The following is a 19,899-nucleotide window of genomic DNA, read 5'->3' on the forward strand; positions in this document are numbered from 1 at the left end:
CTACATCCTTAAAGAGACAGATCAGCTGCTCTTTCTGCTGCAGTACACCATGAGTGCAGGGAGCCTGGCTGATGTGTGAAGAATATGAATGCCTAGGATTTGAAGAAGAAAACCTAGCTGGGAAGCAGTGCAGGTTTCTGGGGTAGAAAGCTCCCATACTGAGCTGATAATGGGTGGGAAAAGGGAGCCGAGGGATCAACACAAAGGTCTGAACAACAACTTGCAGAGGTAATTTTTATTAGAAATCTTATTTTGTTCACTTCATTTATATCAAAATACTGATTCACAAGGAAAACAGGTGGCATTGTCTCAGCCATTCCCAGTTAACAGAAAGATCTTGGAAAACTTGTGGAGATAAGTTTCCCAAACAGGAATTCTTAGGTATTTTCTCATGATTACAGACAACATACAGATAACAGATTTGACATGTATAAAAGTCACTGCCATGAAAATGCAGATATTACTGGAAGAGGTAAGGTACAGATGATCTGAGGTTTTTAATTTCAGCTGTTCATCCTGTAGCATTATTCTGTTGGCACTTCGTAATATAAGATGTTGATTGAAAGCATCAAGATTTAGAGCTACCTGAATATATGGTGCTGAAGCTTTCTAATTTAATTTCTAATGAAATAACCATTCTAGTCTAATGCTTTGCCTGACTCAGTTGCTTTGCAGAATTAAATCATTTTATTTTATATGCTGCTGCCTTAAATCGGAAGGACAACTGATAAGCGGGAAACAGCAAGTACATGGAGTTTACTGCTTTTGGCTGGACAAGCAGTCAAATGACTTGGTGCTGCCTTGGGCTTCTGCCATGAAAGCCTCTATTTCTTCTACGGTGCGTGGGACGCATGTTAGTAGCTCCATTCCATTGGCTGTCACTGCAATGTCATCCTCAATCCGTACCTGTTACAGAGAACACACAGTCACTGGTATCTTTTGACATGCTGCAAGGCACCCTAGGAAACAAGAGCAGCTGCAGTATAAAGTGCATTTCCAACCTGCTTGGTTCATACGATGGCAGGAAGAACAAATGCTTCGTGATCCCCAATTTCCTACTGCTACGAGACAAGGTCCGAATTCCAAAAGGGTGGAACTTCCTTTGTAGAGGGCCCATAAGCCCGGGCTCATGTAAACTCCATGTTAATCTGACAAGAAAAGCAGCCCTGAAAGACGCTCCTGCATAACAAGGAGGGTTTGGTGGGAACAGGATGAATTATTGAGGCCATTTTTATATGGCCTCATAAAATGTAGATGCTCTGGCACTGGGGACAGCAAGGGAAGAAGGAAGAATTCTTTCCCAGGGTTACCTCCAACCTTTCTAGCACAACCTACTACACCATGTAGGGGGCGGACGTGGCTGTGGCTGCTTGCACGTGCACTTCGAGCACCTGCATTGTGTGTGTTCAGAGTAGCCATACTGCTGTGGGGTTCTTAGTTGCTGTTCGCGTGTTAAAACACTCAACACTCCTTCTCTTTCCTCCTGAAACACTGCAGTTAACAGGATCAGCTACAAGTAGTTCATTGTGATTTTTTAAAGCTTGTTTTAGAGCTGATTTTGGAGTTAATAGCACACCCTCAAAATTATGGAACTTGGAGCTGAGAAGCAAATCTCAGCAAGTCTCAGATAATGCTTGTAAAACTCGGTTGTTGCATTTTAAGTTAAGCAGTTTTTTTTGTTCCCAGTTCTTGTTCAGTTCAGATGAAAAGCCTGTGCCATTTCTATCTGACTCTAATCTCTTTCTACCAGTAAATATGCCTACACAGTCCTTTCCTGTTATCTTATCAGAAAAAAATGCTAGTAAGTTGCTAAGCTGCAATAAAAGCAATTTTAGCAAGGTGTAAATCCAACAGAACACAAACCCAAGTGACTCCCACCTTACAGTTGCTTTAATTGTTTCTGACCCCTTGACATTTTAAAACTAAAAATAAAGCTGGTTAACATTTGTACTTCTGCTTGCAAAATAATCCATTTGTTCAAACAATGTGAGTCATCCAGCCTTATTAAAGTGTTTAATGATGTCTTTGCCAGATTATTTCTTTTACTTGGTATCAAGTTAAGCATATTCTAAAGCAAAACTTAATCAAACTTTGCTGCGTTCACACATTTGATTCAGACAGCTGGAAAAGCAAAAGCTGCCAGCCTCCTCTGTCTTTCCGAAAAGCACATGTGTGACTGCAGGGAGCCAGCACCCACCATAGCATGAGCAAGTCCATGTATCTGAGCGAGGCATTTTTTTTAAGAGTGCTTTTTATTTTACCGATACTGAAACAATTGGTAGAATCAAAAACAAAACCAAGATGTCACCACTCCTGTCAGGCCATTACTGAAGAGGCAAAATGCTTGGCTTTCCAGGTGGTCGTATCACATTATTTCTGTATTAGGCCTTAAACATGCAATGGTCTGCCTGGGTGGAGCTGGGACTCTGCAAAAATCCAATGGATGTCAATGAGGCTCTGCCTAGGTGCAAAAATCCACCATGCCTGATTGCATCATTCAGGCCAGAATTCACATCAAAGTGGCTGCAGAAAAATGTACTACTTTGATGTGGAGAGTTACAATCCTGATTCAAAGGAACTCAAAACCCCATAACAAGCTGGTCCGGTAACGCTGCCTATTACGATTGTGCAACGCTTCCTTTGATAAGAACCTCTTTTCAGTTGCTTGACTCTGGGCTGAAATTTTCTATAGTGAGGATCTGTTTCAGGTACATTTTTTTTGCCCTTCTCAAAATCTCAGCCAAAATAATTCTTCCATTCCCACTAGCAAGGCTAATGATAAAAGATTATTTTGTCCCTATTAAAGCAAATGGGGTAAATTGTCTTCAAACAGGTCTAATGCTTTGGAGCATAGCAAGCAGGTGACTACTTTTACTTTAGGGCTCTCCCTTTTCTGCCCTTCTGAATATCTGGCTAAATTCTACAAGTTTGAAAATGCCAGTTTGTACATGCTTAGTGGAGACTAGGTTTCCTGCTCACTGAGCATGCTCCATCCCCTCCCAGCTCTTGGCACTGGCTAGACAGCTCACGCAAGCTCACGCAGCAACTAAACATGCTCTTTCCAGTGCAGGGTTATGGGTGAGAGACCAGACTACCACAGTAACAGCTGTTCTGGGCCAGTCTGCCCTGTACCCCCTTGCTAGTGCTTAGGCAGTTAAGATACAGGACTGACACAAGTGCAGAAAGGGCAAAAGTCAGGGCAGGAGAGAGGGAAAATAGACTGGGGCAAGTAATCAGGTGAGAGAAGAAACTGGGACTGGCTCAGAAAAATGACGAGATGTAGGGAGAAGAGGGTAAGACTGGGACTCAAGGTGAGACTGACTGGGCAAGAACACTGACATGGTGGAGGGGATACAACTAAGAATCAACTGGTGGGGGCAACACTGAAATCAGAAGAGGACCTGGGAATCCGGGATGGGCAAACAGCACTGGGGGGGAAGGAAGGCGGTGAGAGACAACTGTGCAACCCTTTGACAAAGTGCGTCTCATTCCCCTCTAGCAGCGGCCCACAAGGAGTGGAGACCTATTAATGTCATCTACCATTGTACCAGCTGCAGCATGGCCGGGTGAATTTGCAAGTGCCAGTCTGGGGATGGACCACAGTGGGGATCAGCATGACATCCCAACATGAAACTTTGTTTTCAATTTAAATCCCGCCTCCCCCGCCAACCAAACAACCTTTTACATACCCATAAAGCTGCATTCACTGAATGTTATTAAGGTGGAAATGCTAGCATCAAGGTTCCCACTGCAATTTTAATTCAGACTCCTTGTGCACCTGGAGGCAACTCCAATACAGCATTCAACAACATGTTTACATACTGCTTTTGGTATGTAACACAACATTAACCTATGCTGTCAATCTTAGGAAGACTACATGCAAGAAAATCCTGTCTGAAAGCATAAAGATAGACTTTACTGAAGCTGGAGACAGCCAGGCCACAACTGACATCTGTTTGTCAATAAGCAACAGTGGAGGTTCTCATAGACTTTCACAGCACAATTCAGGTGCTCCTGGACCATCTCTTCTTCCCTTTTGTGACTAAAGCACCCCTGTGCTATGCAAAGCAGCTGTTTCTCCATGAACAAGCTATTCTTCTGCTGGTCCAATCTCACCTGAGACACATACTAGATGCAACTCAGGAGTGCTGCTTGCTGCCTCTACCACATATCAATAGTAACTAGAGGCAAACAACTATTTGGTTTTGAAAACATAGCTTATGTCATTTTGCACAGTCCTCACTCATGTTCTTTTTTTCACTTGATTCCCACTGCCAGTAACTGTCATTAGAAGGAACTGGTTGATGGGGACTTCAGAAGCCCTGAAAGACCTCCCACACTGCAGCCCTATGTTTGGAGCTCATCTCCAGGGAGAGGAGGATGCTGGTTTCAGTTGACTGACTTGCACTTCCTTCTCCATTGCCACTGTTGAGGAGCTGTTCTCCGACTTTTCCCATTTTCAGCCCCATTCTGGTCCCCCTTTGTCAGAAAACAGTATGTTGAAGACAGTGCGGACATTACGGGGCTTCTCACCCCTCCTCTAGCTTTCAGATGCACTGCACAACCCTGTTCCACAAGCATCTTAGTTTTTTTCTAGACAGGCAAAGTGGATAGTACTGTTGGCACTGTCCTTAAAATACCACCTTCCTATCAAGTAGGGTGATGTGACTGATGGGGTAGATTAGATTGCACAACTGGGTAACTCTTAATGGCAACCATCACAAGGCCAGAATGGGGATTAAATAGATGGTTTTCATCAGCAAGCTATCCAAGTAGTAGCCTAACATGTCTTCCTAACTTCTTCAAATAGTTTTGATCTCCAGACTGGATATCCCTTATTGTCTTTCAAGGGAAGTGTGCTATAGCACACATTTATTTTCTTTGGATATGTTAAAGGCCTTTAATTTTATGACAGATCCCAGATATAGTGAGAAAAGATTCTGTGAGAGATGATTATTGTGCATTTCCCTTTTTAATTTTTTTAATGTTTGCACATGACTGCAGAAAGTAACAACTGATTTGGGCACAGACTCCTTCAGTGGGAGTCCTGGCTGCAAAATGGTGCAAAAATTTAAGGACCATTCATTAAAAAAAACCCAAAAAACAGGTTAAACCACCTGCCTGTAAAGTCTGTAAAAAAAATTGCTGTCCATAAAAAACTTAAGCAACCCAGAGCCTGATTGAAGATTCCTTCAAAAGAAGCTAGAGGAAAGTTTGATCAGCAGACAGAACAGAGCGGTATCAACTGGAGCCTGAGGAAGGAGTGTAGCACCCTGCAGGATTTTGTAACTAAGTGGAGACTCTGCAGAGCCCCCAGCCCCAGCCACATGCTAGTACTGCTGCTGTGTCCTGTCACCTGCCTGTAACACTTAGGTTGTGGGAAGGCAGTCAGTAGTCCTTCTGTGGGGGCTCATGCCAGGACCACAAGGCAGGGCTGGCACAAGTAAGGCCAGGGAGTGGGTTGAGGTGGGCATCATAGTGCAGAGTGCATTCAGGGGCATTGGGGTGTGGGGGTGAAAAGGGAACCCATGGAGTGGGGGTGGTGTGGTGTGAAGCCATTCCTGTAGTCAAATAGGGTTGCCAACCTTAACCCCAGACAATTTTTTTTTTACTTGATAATCTGCAAACTTTTTACTGACAAGCAAACCTTTTATTTTATTTTTTTTTTTTTTTTTTACTATGGTTGGTGTTAAACCCTCAAATCTGAACCCAGCCCTGGAAGAAGAGCTACATCTATATTATGGAAATGTATCAGTAAAAAGTTTGCAGTTTGTCAGTAAAAAAAAAAAAAAAAAAAAAAAAAAATCGTCTTGGGTTGACAAATCTGATGCCAGAATATGACCCCTAGAAGCTGCCACGCAAAGTATATCAGCAGATGTTAGATTAGAGCTGAGTGTCCATCTGTCATCTGAGAGACGGTATATGGGGTAACCAGATGAACAAAGTTTAGGGTGGGTTCTGATCCTGCTGATACACATCATCCTACCTGTTATTTTCTGTGTTGGCACATTTATTGCAAGATAAGTACAACTATTTATACCAAACAAGCAGGCACTAGGACTATTCTGCAGCATCACTTCTTTTGTAGGCAGAATTACATGGTATAGGGATCTGGTCATCCAGCTTCAAAACCCAGATGCCAAATATCAAAACCTCTCCATTTTAGTTTCCCTGAACCCCAGTATTCTTGGAATGACACTTAATCATTATCCTATCTTAACCAGTCCCCTCCTTGTCACATCACTAGCAAGTGCCCCTTTGTCATGCACTGCAGTAAGGATCTACTAATAAATATTTATGGTACATAAATCAATCAAGTTGTCTTAATAAACTATTGATCAACTGTTAGTAGGTTACCTGTAACTATTACTTATCTTAGGGTGGCTTTAGAGAAGAAATCTTTACGTTTCATTTTTACTAACAACTTGTCCATACACAACTTATATAAATATGTTTTGAGGGGCACTTTTAAACCTACATAATAGCAAATGTTCAAAAGAAGACTAGTACTATAGCATGTATTCCCTAGCAGACTATTTCATTCCGAACCACCCACAAACATAGGAAGTGAAATCAGCTTTGCATTGCTGTGCCATATGCAAAATGCAATTTCTATACCCTTTCATAGGTGCAAAAAGGAGCATTTAAAAAAAAATTCTACGACAACATTAGCACATTCTGAAGGTCATGGATTATGTAAAGCTATTAACCTTTTAAATGAGAACAATTTGCAAATGAAAGCAGAAGATAAATTTAAATCCATTTAAAGTATGGTTGTGATTCAGTGTTTCACAACGTTTTCACCCATTAGCGTGGTCACTTGTTCTCTGAACACTAAGTGCTACAAGGGAAAATAAAGTTTAAGCACAGACTGAACATCAGAGCTTAAATCAGCCTGGATGGTCTTACTAGACTTTAGGAAAACATCACATGAATGGCCTAAATCAGTAATGAGCTTAGGAAGAATGGAAATGTCAAACCCTAATACATGTGAAAGATAAGCTCAGAGGGCAACATTTAGAGCTAGAGTAGTCAGTATTCTACTCTCCCTTAGGGGAGCCAGACAACACTTTTGCATTAAGTAAGACCACAAGGACTTTTCCAGTCTGGACAATTTGTATTACAGTAGTACCTATGGGACCCAACTGAGATCAAAGCCACCTTGTATTACGTATTACATACATACATACTATGCAATAGTTCTTGCTACACAACGCTAAATAGGACAAAGGATCTTAACTTACAGATCAGGAAATGAAGCCCCCAGAGCTTATGACCTACCCAAGATAAGGCAGCAGGTCTGGCAAAACCTAAAACTAAATCTACGACTTTTGAGGCTCAGAGTGGTATTAACTATGAGATGATTCTTACTCTCAAAAAACACAATTAATATTTTCTAGATTTTTTTTTGATTAGCTTTAGGAAAACAGTCTCAAAGAAATCCACGTATACACGTGACCAGCCACAATCCTCAACTCTGCGCACCTTCTCTGTGAGGACCTGTCACCCACACAAATTTTCTGGATATCCATCTATAACAGTAGGTGCCAACCTTTCTGGCTTTGCACCCTCCCTGACCACTCTGAACCCTTTCCCCTGCCTGATCTGCTGCTCTGCTTTCTGCCCTATATGGTGTTGTGCTGCCTGCCCCTCCATAATTTGCCATGTGCCACACACACAAGCTGCACATGCCATTGATGGCACATGTGCTACAGGTTGGCTTCCCCTGGTCTAGAGGACGTGAACATCTCCACAACATGTGCAGGTGCAGTGCAGACACCCGCACTGGAAAACATTCAATAGACCTCAAGAAATGGCACAGCCAGATCACACATTTTCCTCTTTCTGCATGCAGTCCAAATCTTTCTATTCTTAATGTAAAAGCTAATGGCTTGTCCCTCTGGGGTACCGAAGAAATGTAATTCCAGCTAACTAAAGGAGTGCATTTAAAGTGGATTAGTTAAAATGCATTAAGCTATGTGGACACACTCATTTAGAATTAAAGTGGCCTTAATTTGGTTTAGCTTCATTCATTTCCATCAAAGAAAGAAATTAAGCTAAACCAAACTAAGGCTATCTGTATTGGTGCTAGTGTAGCAGTAAGATAATGGAATATATGTTTCCTTTTCTTGAGATTGGTGTTTCCTGCTAAACTTATACTTTGCAAAGTTAAGATCAGACACAACAGTAACGAACATCTTAGACATGCTAATAACTGATGATATCAGGACATAGCTTTATGAAGTATTTTTTTGTTGTAGAGGAGATTTCATCTGCAATGTATTTGGAAGGGGATCTTGGGTCTGCATAAATGAAAATTAGCTAAAACACAGATGCCGAGAACTCTTAAGTAACAATTACTGGGGTTATTGCTTTTAATCAAAAATCAATTAAAAAGCTAGACTTGTAAGGGGGGTCAAGTTAATTTTGATTGTGCTATAGTTAACCTTTGAGGCATGTTTCAGATACAATTCAGTTTTAAAGCTTATTCTAATTCTTTTCCTAGACAAAACTGAATGACAACAGTTGGCTGTGTGGGTTGTTTTTACAGTAAATTGTGTCACCATGTGGGGATCAGAGACAGAATTTTGCTCAATATTTTCTTGTGCAGCAATCAGGCAACATACTCTGTCCAACTCAACTCAGATAAAATCAGCACTCAAAATTACAGACACACAAAGCAAATTTGTGGGAGTAGTTTGGATTGTGAGGGACCATGCAACTCCTTGACAGAAAACTGGTCCGTCTCAGTACATGAGGAGGAACCTACAGCCCAACTCTGGAGCTCTAGGCTTGTGGATGCAAGCACTCTGTGCGCACTGATCCATCCCACTTCACTTCAAGCCAACACAACGGGAATCAGGTGTGCCTGCTCTGTCATGCAGTTTATGTGGAAGCATGTGTGGCTCTTTTGGGGGGGGGGGATTCACATCAGTACTGTAAACAATGGGCTTTGGGCTGGAATAGTTCCAAGAAAAGCAAATATAAAAGACTGTGCAAGAACCAGGAATCAATCTAACAACTAAATAATCCCCAAAGCCTATTTTTGGGATAAGTAATATAAAAATCAACCTATTTTTATGGTGGGGAGAGTTGGAGAAGGGCACTGACAGGGTCCCTTTAACACAAATGTAAGAGCAAGACACAGAATGACGTGTTCACAGTTAGAACATGCAGAGTTAACCGTGACCCACTTATTTCATTCATCCGTACCTTGGGCTGGAGAGTATCGATAAAGAAATAACACAAGGTAAGATAACATTCCTAACCACAGGAGAGAATTAAACACCAGAGGGTAAAGTCCCACATCTCTTGATAAGATTGTATACTCTGGATATATGACTTTTAAAGCCAGCTGTATGGGAGATTGGATGACTTGGAGGATTGGTGATGGAATAGGGAACCTTTTGTTTCTAGATTGGTGGTTCAAAGCCAGCTCAGATCAGCAGTGTCGAAGCTGTTACTATCTGACGTCTGTTTGGTGGACTGTGATAAATAAATTAGCGGTAGCAGAACAGAATTCCTGATGAACTATTCATACCAGTAAGTCACCACCACAATTGCCACTAACCATTTTCCTGGGTCACTGTTTCAGCATAACAGCCAAGGAGTAAATAGATAGAGGGGCTGGGCTAGAAGTTCCCCAACTCTTCACTAACACACAGACAAGGCAAAGTAATGAAGCTGGTTTTACTGATGCCTATTTTATCTTCCCTATGAACACAGGACATCAGTCTTCTGGGTTGAGTGAAGAGGCACCTTTCAAAAGCACTGTCTTTGTTAAAAGAATAGTCACTTGAAGACATTTAACTGCTAAACTTTTGACTTTTACAAAATTAACTGTAGGAAAAAGTATCACAGAGAGAATAGGGAAATGAGGTCCTCCACACATCCTGCCCAACCTGATTGCCTTTTTAGAATGTAATGACTGGCTTTGTGGATGCAGGGAGGGCAGTGGATGTGATATACCTTGACTTTAACAAGGCTTTTGATATGGTCTCTCACAACATTCCTGCAAGCAAGCTAAGAAGGTACGGGTTGTATGAATGGACTGTAAGGTAGATAGAAAACTGGCTGGATTGTTGGGCTCAAAGGATAGTAATCAATGGCTTGAGGTGTAGTTGGCAGCCAGTATCAGGTGGAGCACCCCAGGGGTTGGTCCTGGTGCTGGTTTTGTTCAATATAGTCATCAACTACCTGGGATGGAGTGCACCCTCAGCAACTCTGCAGATGAGACAAAGCTGGGGGCAGTAGATAATGCTGGAGGGTAGGGCTAGGATTCAGAGAGACCTAGAGAAATTTGAGGATAGGACCAAAAAAATCTCATGAGGTTCAACATGGACAAGTGCAAAATCCTGCACTTAAGACGGAACAATCCTATGCACCAGTACAGCTTCCACGCACCAGCAGCTCTGCAGAAAGAAACCTTAGGGTTACAGTGGACAATAGGTTGAATGTGAGTCGACAGCGTGCCCTTGCTGCAAAGAAGGCTAATGCCATACTGGGCTACATTAGTAGGAGCATTATCGGCAGATTGAGGGAAGTGACTATTCCCCTCTATTTAGCGCTAGTACTAGATAGGGATAATAGCCTACAGGATTAAAACCATAAAAAATAATCTCTATCATCATATATTAGAAATTTTCTGTAGAAAATTTCTTTTTAAATACATATGGAAGACAGACTAAGCAAAAAGCCAGCCTGAACTGTTATCAAAGCTGGTGAAGAGTTACTTACCCCACCAAATCCTCGAAAACGCTGCAGGGCTTGATTATTAATGAAGCAAGATTGTGTAGGATCCTTCAGAGCCTGGTCCAACACATGATCAATGAAGTAAATGCCCGGTTCAATGGTCAGTACCATGCCTTCCTGAAGGACACGGGCAGTTCTCAAACTTCTGAGACCTGGTAGGTCAATGCGCTCAACTCCCTAGAGAAAAAAATATTTAAGTGATAGGAATAAACAATCATGTCAAGAATAGGTCTTTAATTAAGCCTGTTTGGTGCAGAACACTGCATAGGGCTCAGGAAAGGCAAAATATAAAAATAAAAAAGTTACTGGACCAAAACCCAGCAGAAGATCAAAAACAGACTTCACAGTCATCTCTATTTTCTTAACTCCACTTATACTTCAAATGTGTATTGGTTCATAGATTTATGTTCAGCTGCCTAAGCTAAACTTTTTATACTGGCTCCATATGGACTCGGTATTATCACTTTCCAACTATTTACCACTTCAAAAAATTAAAACTATGTATATTATTCCTTCTACTCATCTTCTTTTATAAAGTTTTATAACATAACATTTTTAAATGATTTGCCAAACTTGAAATGCCTCCCCCATTTCATGACTGAAGTCACTGAATTATGCAGCAAACAATGTCTCTAAGGATATGCAAATCATTATCAGTACTGAACATTATTAAAATTATACATTTATGATCTTGAATCAAAAGCAATGAATCTACAAGTTACTTCATAGCAGCCGCCTGTCTAGAACCAAGCTTCCCTCCCGTCCCCCTGATTCAGACTTTCAGGCAACAGAGCAGTGATTGATATTACGGAAAAAACGTGTCAAAACAATCAAGTCCTGACTAGCAAAACAGTCTCTTCTTCCCAAAAGATGGTAAAAGTGCAATGATATATGAAGACGTGCTTAGTCAAAGAATTAGAAACATTGCAGAGACTGGTTAAGGATATTAATTGCCCTCATTCTCCAAAATGTGCCAGGTATTGCAACATCTGAATAACTAAAATCTCACTGTCTTCACTTGCTGAAAATCCTTTGACTCTGCAGGACCCAAGTACTGCAATGACCAATAAATGGACCACAGGGCCACTTCCCCACAAACAGGTATACATACTTTTACTCCAGCTAGTATTTCCATTGCAATAAATGGGACTACATGCGAGTAAAAGCAAGCAAGTATATGTTTGCAATACCAAGGCTTGGTTAACTAAAACCCAGTCAGGATTTTCTTTCCTGTATGTTCTCCACATACCATCTTTAAGTCACCTCTTAAATCTGACATCACTGAAAGCTTCCTTGTCCATAGTAGCTTGGGACATCTTCTAGAATCAGCAGTTTTAATATGCGTGAAGGAAATTCTCCATTCCTCCAGGGACTAAGCACATTAACGCTGTAGTATCCGCAGCTTTTGACAGATGAAGGAAGGAGTGTGGCATAAAAACTGAACCAAAGCTATATCACTGGCATTAGGATAGGAATCTCTGACTCAGTCATATTTAATTCTTACCAAATCATGAACCTTCAGAGTATATACTTCTGAACAGTGCTGTTTGCTCAATTTTCATTCAGAGAACCCTTGTTTCCTAGAAATACTGCTTAAAATAGCCATCTAGTCAAGTTTATTTTATTTTCCCCAGTCATCTAAATTATATCTGGGGTTTTGCAGCTGGAGAACTTATTATTTTATGACAGGTGATGTGCATCACGGCTCAGATTTTCATGGCTCAATGTGTAATATAAATGTAGGAAGTCAAAATAGTACCCTGACTTTCAGAGGTACTGAGGACTTGCTGCTCTTGTTGACCTCAGTGAGATTTGTGAGTGTTCAGCACCTCTGATGATCAAGCCAGTATTTTCTCTTGGGAATTGTGTCTTGTGTAATTTGATAAATCAGGTTTCACTGGTTTGTTTTGGTGGCTTCTGAGCAGATTTTTTTTTATTCATTCAACCTAATGAATCACATTTCACTTAATATATGGTGGTTTCAGTTAGCATGCTGAATTAGGACTTGGAAATAACCAGCATTCATCAAAATGCATAGAATTTGCATACATTTAAAAAACTGAAATGATCAGTTCACTAGCGAGCTGTAAAATATGTTTATAGCTGCACAGAAATACAGCATTTTTCCTTTTGCTGTAAAGATAAAAGAAATAAGGGTATCCAATCCTGTGGATTAACCTCTCTCATCAGCTGTAAACAACTACATTAGTAGCTGGATCTTTTGGCGTTTTGCCAAATATCTATCACTTATTCCTCAACAACGATCCATATTTTATTTATTTTTAAGTCAACATTACTTCCCCAATTTTATGTTTCAATTCCTTTTCATTTACGATCAATATAAGATAGATGCTAGAACAATTCATGTGTGCTGAAAAAAATCAAGATGCTCCGAAATTCTGAAGACGGCACAGATACTGTATGTGTATTTATAACTTTCAGTTACCAGTGAGGTGTAAATGCATTAAAAAACTGCTTTATAGCTCACTAAGGATCTCTATGCTGAGCCTTGAGAACACTGCACAGATGCCTTATCTGTACTGCTTCCAATCTATTATTGCTTTTATTCTTTTCCTCAAATATAGCAAATGTTTGTACTCATACACTCAGTACATTTAAAAATGGCCTTGGCCGCAAAGATCTGAGCCCCCCCCAAGAGGTCTTCTCTGGAGATGTCTGGACTTCTGTGGAGGCTAGAGAAGTTACTAAAGACTAGAACTGCATTTATACCAAATTGCCCTTAAAGACAGTTGCTAGTAATGTGTAATGGTTGGCTCAGAAATACAATGTATGACAAGGTATTGCTGGGCGCAAGGTGAGGTTCAAGCACATACTGGTGGGGGTCAGAAAGGTGGGCACTAAAACATTTCAACTATTTGAAACAGAAAAAAACAACTCCTCCCTCTTCCACTCTGAAAATGAGTGCCTTCTTCTCCTTTGATGTGGAAGGAAGACCTGTCTTTGAGCTTATGGGGAGGAAGGAGGGTATGAGGAAGAAAGAAAGGCAGAAGGTCACTATAACTTAAGATAAATCACCTAAGCCTCCTCTATTAAAGTTGCCAGGGGCTGACATGCTTTGGGCGCTCCAGTTGTTTACATGTTCTAGGGCACATTACAGTTTTCCAAAAAATGGGTTTCTGAGGCGCTTTTGAAAAAAAGAATATCTATGCTGATTTTAGACGGATGAAAAGAAGTGATCAAAATTAAAACACTGCCTAAGTACTATTATTATTTATATTACAATAGTGCTGTATTATTATGGAGCAGAAGACTGGTTTCTCCTTCCAAAAAAAATGCATAAAAAGTTAGCTGTGGAGCACTGATAGCATGTAGTAACATGCTACTAGCAGTATTTTAGCAAGCATGGTTTTGAAGAGCTGTTTATTTTACTGTAGACTGAAGCAACAAGCCATGTCCAAAGCTATATTCTAAACACATGGATTTTATTCTGAGGTCCTAGTCGCATTTTAAAATTGGTACACCTCTGCAGTAAGCACTGATGCACGAGAGTGTCGTTTGCAAGAGTGCGCTTGCCAAGAACATCAGATTCCAATTACAGGTTCACACAAGGTAACAATACCCAGCAAGTCTAGGCAGTGAGGACTGTCAAGGAACAAAAGAGTTGTTATGTAAACTGTATATTCAAAATCAGAGTTCATGTTAAGTAATAAGAAATACAGATCTATTTCGGAATAGGCTGGAAATTGGGAGGTGTAAAAATACAACCATTAGCCCCTACTAAAATGGTTCAAGAAAATCAAGTTAAAAAGTACAATGTCCCCAGAATACTCAGCTAAGGACACACCATTATAGATTCATAGATGTTAGGGTCGGAAGGGTCCTCTCAATAGATCATCGAGTCCGACCCCCTGCATAAGCAGGAAAGAGTGCTGGGTCTAGATGACCCCAGCTAGATACTCGTCTAACCTCCTCTTGAAGACCCCCAGGGTAGAGGAGAGCACCACCTCCCTTGGGAGCCCGTTCCAGACCTTGGCCACTCGAACTGAGAAGAAGTTCTTCCTAATGTCCAATCTAAATCTGCTCTCTGCTAGCTTGTGGCCATTGTTTCTTGTAACCCCCAGGGGCGCCTTGGTGAATAAATACTCACTAATTCCCTTCTGTGCCCCCGTGATGAACTTAAAGGCAGCCACAAGGTCGCCTCTCAACCTTCTCTTGCGGAGGCTGAAAAGGTCCAGTTTCTCTAGTCTCTCCTCATAGGGCTTGGTCTGCAGGCACTTGACCATATGAGTTGCCCTTCTCTGGACCCTCTCCAGGTTATCCACATCCCTCTTGAAGTGTGGCGCCCAAAATTGCACGCAGTACTCCAACTGCGGTCTGACCAGTGCCCGATAGAGGGGAAGTATCACCTCCTTGGACCTATTCGTCATGCATCTGCTGATGCACGATAAAGTGCCATTGGCTTTTCTGATGGCTTCGTCACACTGCCGGCTCATGTTCATCTTGGAGTCCACTAGGACTCCAAGATCCCTCTCCACCTCTGTGCCACCCAGCAGGTCATTCCCTAGGCTGTAGGTGTGCTGGACATTTTTCCTCCCTAGGTGCAGCACTTTGCATTTCTCCTTGTTGAACTGCATCCTGTTGTTTTCTGCCCACTTGTGCAACCTATCCAGGTCTGCCTGCAGCTGTTCCCTGCCCTCCGGCGTGTCCACTTCTCCCCATAGCTTTGTGTCATCTGCAAACTTGGACAGAGTACATTTGACTCCCTCGTCCAAGTCGCTGATGAAGACATTAAAGAGTATCGGTCCAAGGACCGAGCCCTGCGGGACCCCACTGCCCACACCCTTCCAGGTCGAGACCGACCCACCCACCACGACTCTTTGGGTGCGACCCTCTAGCCAATTCGCCACCCACCGGACTGTGCAGTCATCCACATCACAGCCTCTTGGCTTGTTCACCAGTATGGGGTGGGATACCGTATCGAAGGCCTTCCTGAAGTCTAAGTATACGACATCCACCCCTCTTCCTGTGTCCAGGCGTTTCGTAACCTGGTCATAAAAAGAGACTAGATTGGTCAGGCACGATCTGCCCGCCACAAACCCGTGCTGGTTTCCCCTCAGCATAATTTGCCCTGCCGCGCTCTCACAAATGTGAGCCTTGATAATTTTTTCAAAGACTTTACCAAGGATGGAGGTGAGACTGACTGTCCTATAGTTGCCCGGGTCCTCCTTCCTCCCCTTTTTGAAAATGGGGACCACGTTAGCCCTTTTCCAGTCCTCTGGGACTTGGCCCATGCGCCACGAGCGTTCGAATATTCCTGTCAGTGGCTCTGCAATGATGTCGGCCAGTGCCTTCAGCACCCTCGGATGGAGCTCATCCGGGCCTGCCGATTTAAAGGCATCCAGTTCTTCCAAGTGACTCTGCACCACCTCAGGATCTACGTATGGAAGTCTGGTGCCTTGCTGCTGCCTCTCTACAATCCCAGTGAGAGACTTGTCCTGCCCCTCACTTAGGAACACTGAGGCAAAGAACTCGTTGAGGAGTTCAGCTTTGTCTCCCCTGTGTCACCAATTGTTTCTGCCCATTTAGCAGGGGTCCTATTCCTCCCTGGGCCTTCCTTTTACTCCCAATATATCTAAAAAACAATTTCTTGTTGTCTTTTACTTGGGTTGCCATCCTCAGCTCCATGGTAGCTTTGGCCCGCCTAACTGCCTCCCTACAAGCACGAGCAGAGGAGGTATATTCATCTTTAGTGATCTCACCCTGTTTCCACTTTTTATGTGCTCCCCTTTTGGCCCTTAGGCTGCCCTGGATTTCTCTGGTCAGCCATGGAAGCCTCCTGGCCCCTTTCCCTTTTTTGCCTCGCTCGGGGATCGTCTTGCTTTGTGCCCGAAGGATCGTTTCCTTTAGGCACAGCCACCCTTCTTGGGCTCCCATCCCTTCAAAACTCCTACTCTGCAGTGCTTCCTTGACTAATCGCCTAAGTGCACTGAGATCAGCTTTCCTAAAGTCTAGCACTTTCACCCTACTAGTTACCTTACCCACTCGCCGTCTTATCATCAAGAGGAGACCATAATAACCAAAAGCATACCTGGGGGAGAGGGAAGACAGGATGATTAATGTAATTAGTTACAAATCAAAAAATATTTAAAATTATTAAAAATCATATTTCATTTTGTTAATCTAAATACATATTAAAACTAAAAAGTTTTTTTAATCATTCCCCGCACTGTGTATAGCCAATTCTAATGAACTTATATATTGCAGAAAGAACTGTGTCCTGCACAGCTAACAATCAAATGAGTTTCAAATGTCATCTAATTTGTCTCCTGGTCCCTTCCTTAAATCTTTAGTTTTCTTGCCTGGTGCTAAAGATTGATTAAAAACCAGGAAAAACTGAGCACATCAACAACCCTAGAAGACTCCAGCCTCCTGAAAGCATTGTTAGTTGGCTGCATCTGTGATGTCTATAGAGGAGTACACGTTTCAAGCAAGGCATACCACTCCTGGTATTTGCAAGTCAAAGCTTCCATTTCTATATGAAAAAAATCCAATTACTAGTTGAGCTTCTGGGACACAGTTCAGAGTTAACACTGGGGCAACAGAGGCCACAATGAAATTTAATTGGCTATTATTTAAAAAGCTTTTGCTCTTTTCCTGGACATTAACTGCATGATACACTTCCTCTGTGGGTGATGAGAACTACATGAGAGAGAAGTGCTCATCATTTTTTCCAGGATTGCCTGTTTTGAGGCAGACAGTGTGGGATTCTAATCTACTCATAATGACATGGGTGAGAGCATAACTTTCCATGTCATTTTTGCTTCTCTAGGTTCATGTATAACTGGGCTCCACTGCTGTCATTATGAAAACACTAAGAAAGTATTGAAAGTTTCTTTATTTAAACAGATGTTATAAAAACCCAAAGGAGAGAGCAAATGGGAGATACTAAATCTTCATTCTAGTGGCTACAGTATCAATCTGAAAGACTAGAAGAATATTAATATTTAGGAAGGGAATTCATTAGAAATGAGATAAAGCATTGCAAAATACTACAGTGAAAGTTATTATAACAAAGAATAGATTATGAGCACTCAAAAGAGACTGTTTTCATTCCACATAAAGAACATACGTAGGTTATTTTCAGCTAACTATGGCAGAGCCCTTCCTTTTGTGGCTCTTTTGTTATTAATGTTAATAGGTATGACATGGCTGTACCCCAAACCACAGAGCTGGAAACACCTTCTCCTTTTTACATCTTCCTTTCTTTATACAATTAAAAAAATGTATTGCCTTGGCTTTTATTGCATATTAAAGCCACATTTGTGCATACAACAAATCACTCATGATACGCACATCTGTATGCATTAATCCTTGTTTAATCTAGAGATGCACCTAAATAGCAAAATTAGGATCACAACTCACCTAAACCATGAGGGCTTTTGGGTTAATTAAATCAAACTGAAAAACAAATCATTAAATCCCCCTCCAAAGACTGTTTTAAAAACCCCATTTTGGCCTGCAGTAATTCCAGCACTATTGGCTATCATGTCTGCGAACTTGTGGTGATCATGTGAGGTCCCAGAACACTGGAAAAGGGCAAATATAGTGTCCATCTTAACGCCCCCCCCAATAAAAAAAATTTAAAAAAGGGACAGAGGAGGAGGATCCAAACAATTACAGGCCAGTCAGTCTGATCTTGATATCTGGAAAAGATCTTACTCTATATTAAACTTCTCTGCTTTTTAGGGTAATGTGTGGGGGATATTACTGATGGGAAACCTTTACAAACTTCCCCTCTGTCAAAACTGTTCTTGCTCCTTGACAAGATCGTCCATACTACCCATTAATGACTCTATAGCGAATGAAACTTAAAACTACCACAAAGGAACTAAATTACAGGAAAAACACGTTTCTTCAGCTTCTCACTCTAGAGGTACAGCTAATTATAGGAAACGTATGAGCTTATGGTTAAAATCAGCAAGTGTTCCTTTCAACCCTTTACTAACTGAAGCTCCAATACTTCAAGTTATTCTATGTGCGATTGAATTAAAGCTGTTGTATGTGTGCAGATCCTTGCATACACAGCATCCCATGAAGTAAAGGACACTGTGCATAAGTCTAAGTGGAACAATACACAGTATTGAGGATCTACATCTTAACTAGAGTCCTTTATAAACAGATGCCATCCTCTTTTTTTAGAGGTGAAAACACAAGGTTCTGTGCAGACCAGCAGTCAGCAACCTTTCAAGGCTATGGACCAAACTGACTCAGGTCTGAAGTGATTGGGTGGGCAGATGATAGGACCCCCTGCGGTCTCTGTTTTTTCTAGCGGCCCAAGCACCCTGCTGCCAAATGCCACTAAAGCCCCATATCCGCGGGGTAGATCAAATGGCTCTGACAGCTGGATCTGGCCTACGGGCTGTAGACTCCCGATCCCTGATGTAGACAGCTGTATCACAATTGTAATGCTGCAGCCACAAGAAGTAAAATTATCTGCTGTAAGAAAAGATTATCAAAGGGAAAATGAATTTTTGCCAGGAGAAGGGAAATAAAACTGCCATTCACAGACTCACTGTTAGTCTTTTTCAACTAATAACTGTAGCCAGTCATTAAAGAGACTTTTAAGCTATCTACAGACACAGGTTGTATCTGCAAACCTCTTGGAACAGCATCTGAGATGGCTCCTCAGAGATGGCCATGCACAATGGAGGAAGGACAGGAGGTCTTGAAAACCTCAGTGAACAAGTGGGCAGGCTCTTGTCATCTTGACATTTTAATGAGGCAAATGAGCACTGAAAGAACTAGCTCTTCAGTGAGGAAAGCAAGGGAGATCAAAGTTTAAAAAAAATTTGGGTAATTTTACAACTTCTTAAACTTGTGGTAACTTCAGAGATGTTTAAGAGACAGTAGTTATTAACCCAACTTATTACTTAAGTCATAAAATGTACTTAGCATTCTACAGAATCTCATAGTCAATTAATATAACATGAAAATGAATCAACTCAAGCATCAAGAGAGAAGAAACCTTGTTTTAAATGAAAATTTCAACTGCATCTACCCAAGGGTATAAAACATTGGGATCACCTAACACATTTCAATTGCACAGGCACAAATTCTCATTTCTATCTTGCATAGAACTTACCCAGGAAACAAATGAAAACTGTATCCGTGATTAAATTCTACAGC

The 19,899-nt window shown here is 41.6% G+C and overlaps 1 protein-coding gene across 3 annotated transcripts in view; it reads right to left on the minus strand.

Moving 5' to 3' along the window:
* Positions 1–220: 220 nt before the first annotated feature.
* PEPD (peptidase D) overlaps positions 221–19,899 on the minus strand; it is a 219,259-nt gene continuing 199,580 nt past the window's right edge. For all 3 annotated transcript variants that reach the window (XM_019492941.2, XM_006274303.4, XM_019492940.1), the window contains 2 exons: positions 10,738–10,929; positions 221–906 (listed from right to left, as the gene is read on the minus strand). In XM_019492941.2, coding sequence (XP_019348486.1) covers positions 757–906; positions 10,738–10,929 — 342 coding nt within the window. In that variant the 3' untranslated portion in view covers positions 221–756. The remainder of the gene's footprint in view (positions 907–10,737; positions 10,930–19,899) is intronic.

Source organism: Alligator mississippiensis, chromosome 10 (genome assembly GCF_030867095.1).
Source record: "Alligator mississippiensis isolate rAllMis1 chromosome 10, rAllMis1, whole genome shotgun sequence".
NCBI lineage: Eukaryota > Metazoa > Chordata > Crocodylia > Alligatoridae > Alligator > Alligator mississippiensis.